A 5201-nucleotide genomic window follows, 5' to 3' on the forward strand; every position below is an offset into this window, starting at 1 on the left:
TTTCAGCATAGAATAAAATAATGGACATTTATGTTAAATGATATAGGAAATGTTTGGACATGAATGTTCAATCTCTACTTCTGTGATTGGTGTTTCAGTGACGTTTTGAATCAATCAGAGGAAAAAAAGATGTTGAATACTGATAGTTTTAAACAAACTACTCCTTTAATTTGGAAATTAAACAGGACAGTTCATCAAATCTTTGCAAACCCAAACTTGTGGTAACAGAAAGACCAAACTCAAACTAGTAATCACAAAATGACCAATGTAAGAAAGAAAAAAAAAACAAGGCAAACTATTTTTTTTTGTACAGAAAGAAAAATTGTATCAGAGACTTGAAAGCACTCCTAACGCTAGAAATTCGAAACCTTAAAATGAACAATAGAAAAGAAAACGTGGACGAAGGTTTAACCGGTTCTGGTTCTCTTTCCAGACATACTGATGGAGCTAACTTTCATAGGAGTTGCTACCACCAACGGAGCTTCGGGGGAGTCACTAACGGCATATTTGTCATGCATAAATCTTGATTCTATGATTGACTCGTCCTTCAATATTATCTTGTAACAGTAACAGCTTTTCAGCCCTTCTTGATTCCTATAACATTCATGAGCAGTGTTCTTTACCTGCTGAAAATCCCATATCACACTGAATTTGCCCACCGTTGCAACCAGGTGTCGTTCTTGTTTACCGTTCTCGGTGACCTGAAACACAAAACACAAACTATTAATATCTGCTGCAGGTTTAAATTAATTTTTCTAATTCTCATTACATGCAAGTATGCATAATGGAATAAACAAGGAATTCTATCTCGTTGCATTAAATCAGCTCCATGATAATTTCACCAATGCTATTATATAGCTCGCACATTCCCTCAATGCTAACCCAGCTTTTAAACATTGCCAATGTAACTCAAACAAAAGAAACAGAAAGCATATGATCCACTAAGTTTACCTACATACTATTGCTAAATAAGACGACACAAGTTTAATCCCTGTATGAATAACACCTTTGTTTTTGCACATGGTAATAAGCCTATAATAGCAAGAGAAATTAATTGCCACAAAATAAAATATAAGCTAAAATGAAAATTTCAGTGACAAACTATTGATGGTAATTCAATGACAAAAATTCAGCTTAATGAAGTTTGCAGGTACGAATGAAAATTTCTTTAATTAAAGAAGCAATGTAAAAATAGTAACTAGATTCAAAGTAGTTGATCAAAGTCAGTTAAAATGTGCATGATAGGAAAGGAAACACACTTCCATTGGCTCCAATAGAGGAAACACACTTCCACTTATTTTTTCAACAGCGTACATCCCGGGGAATTGGAATCCGGTCGAATAACCTAGTCGGAACACCCTGGGGAGTTCTCCCTTAAGCATCTCGCCCCTCTAAGCCTCATGCTTGGGGAATGTCTATATCTCAGAATATGGGTGGGCCAGGTCAAAAACAAGTCGGGCATTTGTCCATATCCAAGGCGCGGCATAACATAAACCGCTCGAGGGCGAAATATCCATAGACAGGCATTTATGAACATTTACCAGTATGGTTAGACATGTTCCTTGGCGTAATGATTATCGATCAAATGGTAAAGAAGGCATATTATATTGTTTAAAGGGCATTTAAAGCCTTCGTCATGGAATAAGTATAAAAGAGGTACGCAACAAACCATCAAGGACAGACTCAATTCTTACATAGAAGTCACCTACTACTGTGTGACTATTTCTGATCAACATTAGAGGAGCTAATTAGTGTTCTTTGCATGAACAAAGAGTAAAAGGAGCGATCCAGGTTATTTAATGGGACTATCATGGGATCTAAATCTAACCAAAACAACAGTAAGTGTCTATGTTGGACAGAAAGAAAGTATCAAATAGTGTTTTACTTTCATTCATATTCATATGTCATGCAAATGTAAGATGGTGCTACAAAATAGAAGGCAATGAAACAATAACACAGAAGATTGAATGCTTACCCATGAGAAGTGACCACCATGAAACTTATTGGTAGTGCCCGCCAAATGAGAATCCAAGGGAGTGAGTTTCAACAGTCTAGGTGCACCTATCCTGTTTCCCATACGACCACCAAATCCAGTCTTTGTCTTCCCATCTTTATCAGTAAACAATGTACAAATCAACACCAAATAAGTATCCGTGGTTCCCAACACCCACTTCCCATCAAAAGTGACATCTACGCTTGTAATAGGCGAACCAAGCCCCGGAAAAGCAGTCTTGGCCTGCCTCATAGATGTTTTCGAATATAGTCTTATCTTCCCATCAAGAGATCCCACTACAATTGAACCATCTCCAGTCGTTGCAAAGCACTGAAAGTTAGTTCCTCTTGAAAATTGATGCCCCTGATTCCAATGCAACACTGGAGAATTAGCAGTGGCAATATTCTGAACAACTCCCTTTCTATCACGCATATCCCACTGACATAGACGGTTATCATCCAAGCCTAAAAAGGTTGACTCGGAAGGATCCAGTTGCGACCCTTTCGTGTCATTCGTGATATCCCTCATCGTGATATCAGCCCCGTCCTTCTCGAATTTCCACTCTGTAACAATCTTCCCAGTTTCTATATCAAGCTGATGAAGCTTGGAAGCGTGTGGCTTTCCATTATTCAGGGGACTCATCAGCATCATGTTAGTCTCCGCCCTCATCAACAAAGCCTTATTCGGAGTCTCTTCCCGGAGGTTCCCACCTTCGAATTTCACATCAACTCCCTTGCGAATTCCCCGGTCGAAATTCCGGTAAACATGAAAGCCAGTATCATTAAGGAGGAAACTATTATCCAGAGCACCTAGGGTTAGGGTTTGAATACCTCCATTCGAAGCTTCTTCAAACTCCTCCATCAAATCACCTCTAGATCGATACGGTTCAGGGCTCTTCCGGAAACCATCTTCCGAAGCATCCTCCCAAACCGAATCATCTGCAGCTTCAGGCTTCACCCAACCGATAAACTCCTTACCATAAACCTTGATCTTGTTCTCTTCAGTCGGGGAGAGACCGTACACATTCTCAAACGTGTGATCCTGAAATTCAGTGACGAATCTCCGGTAAGCTTCATCGGTGGGGAATTTAAGAGCCCAGACACCGTTGGATACGAAATCAACCCGACGTTGATCGCCGAACATCTTCAATTGTAGTTCAGTGGAAACCCTAGCGCGAATTTTGGAACCGACTTTGAGAATCCATGGACCTTGAGCGGCGTCGTTTTGTTCATCGTCTTCGTCTTCGTCTTCGAGTTTGACGAAGGTGTAGGAAGTGCGTTTGTCGGAGAGGATCCATTTGGCGTTGGGAGTGTTGCCGCCGATGTGAAGGTAAAGCTTGACGGTGTTTGAAGGAAGAGGTGTTGGTGTTGGTGTGTGAGGTTGTGAAGGTGAAGATGAAGAAGAAGGGTATTTGAGTTTTAAGGCTTTGAGTTTGGCGTCTACTTCGTCGAGTTGGGTGGAATGGGGTTGAGAGTGAGATTGTGCGTCTTGGTAATCGTCTTCTACTGAATCTTCTTTTTGTTCGTCGTAATCGGAATCGGTATCGGAGAATTCACGGCCTTCACGGCTCTGAGAAGTACCCATCAGATTCAGATGATATGAAATGAAATCGAGATGGGATTGATATTTTGGGTGTGAGTGATGTTTATTTTGGGATTTGAATTGAGTTAACGGTTTATATAGTGTTAGTGCCTGCGTGGCGGTTGGTAATTTACTCGGGCAACACGCTCCCTGCTATGCTGTCACCTTTGCTATGAGCGTGAAATTAACGCACTATTTATCTATAATAACTAAAAAGAAAAGGCAAAAATAGAAATTAATTAAGTGAGTGTAGTCTGAAACTCTGAATTTACCTTTTAAAAAAAAAGTGAGTACGCTCCGTGTATTTTTTGGAGGTGTTCTTTACTTAGTTGATTCATGAAACTTTACTTCATAGCTAAGCTTTTGCTTTATTTGTAGTTGTAGGTGACAATTTCTCGGGTAGAGATCCTCTCTATGAGAAAATGGAGAGAGAGAAAAATGGAGAAGATTTTGACCCCAATTTCTCTATTAATTTTTGAAAGGTAATTAGTATATCTCCAATCAATCATTTATACTGTATTTGGTTTTGTGGAAAGATATAGGAAAGAAAATAAGTGGACAAATCTTCTTTTCATTGTTTGGCATCACTGAAAAAGTGGATGAAAAAATCACCGAAGGTCCAAAAGAAATTCTTTCCGTGAAAGATTGGACAGGAAAAAGAAGAAGATGTCAAAATTCGTGCACTGGCCTTAATTCAGAAGTACGAAGCTTTCAAAATAGAAGATGATGAACCAGTTGAGACGATGTTCTCAAGGTTTCAAACCTTAGTTGCAGGACTGAGACTTCTGAACAATGGGTATTCAACGTCATATATCACATGAAGAAATTTATCAGGAACTTGCCATCTAAATGAAGTCTATGATAACTGCACTCAAGCTTGCAAAGGATCTGAACAACACTTCCCTAGAAGAACTGATGAGTTCTCTAAGAAGTCGTGAGATTGAGCTAGAACAGGATGAACCTCAGAAGAGAGGAAATTATGTTGCGCTCAAATGTGTCAGAAAGTTTAAGAAGTCCAAATCTCTTCAAGCTGAAGAGATTGAGGATTCTGAAGAAGACTCTCATGAAGTGGAAGATGAGTTATAGATGTTGTCCAAAAGGTTTAACCGTCTTTGGAAGAATAAACCCCAACAACAAGTTCAGAAGTACTAGAAGAACTAATGGTCGCTTTGAGTCTACTTCTATTCAAAAGAAGTATAGTGGAAAAGAAGTCATTTGTTATGAATGCAACGAGTCAGGACACCTCAAGTTCAACTGTCTTGAATTTCAGAAGGACCAAGAAAAAAGCTCTCAAGAGTAAGAGGAAAGGGCTGATGGAAACATGGGAAGATTCTGACTTCTCCGAAGACGACTCGAAAGAAGATCATGCTAACGTGGCGCTGATGGATCATGTTGGAACTTCATATCAGAAGCAGAAGAGGTATTCTCCAAAGAGATATTTTCTAACCTTACTCACTTTGAATTAACTATTTCCTTGCTTGAAATTCTGGAAACGCATGAGTTAATCAAGAATGGAATTCTGATAAGTGCCAAAATGTAGTTATTTTGTGTATGTAAATAGTGGCACTTATCGATACTTTTTGTTAATACCGTTTGAATAATTCTCCGTTCTGTGTAATTTCGTATA

The 5201-nt window shown here is 39.1% G+C and overlaps 1 protein-coding gene across 1 annotated transcript; it reads right to left on the reverse strand.

Moving 5' to 3' along the window:
* Nucleotides 1-248: 248 nt before the first annotated feature.
* On the reverse strand, nucleotides 249-3657 carry LOC131602596 (protein CYPRO4). Its single transcript, XM_058874747.1, has 2 exons — nucleotides 1976-3657; nucleotides 249-701 (listed from the first exon to the last, which is right to left on the reverse strand). Exons 1-2 carry the CDS (start codon nucleotides 3575-3577, stop codon nucleotides 408-410), a joined length of 1896 nt encoding a protein of 631 aa, XP_058730730.1. The 5' UTR covers nucleotides 3578-3657; the 3' UTR covers nucleotides 249-407.
* Between the last annotated feature and the right edge of the window lie 1544 nt (nucleotides 3658-5201).

The sequence above is a fragment of the Vicia villosa genome, linkage group LG5 (assembly GCF_029867415.1).
Source record: "Vicia villosa cultivar HV-30 ecotype Madison, WI linkage group LG5, Vvil1.0, whole genome shotgun sequence".
Lineage (NCBI taxonomy): Eukaryota > Viridiplantae > Streptophyta > Magnoliopsida > Fabales > Fabaceae > Vicia > Vicia villosa.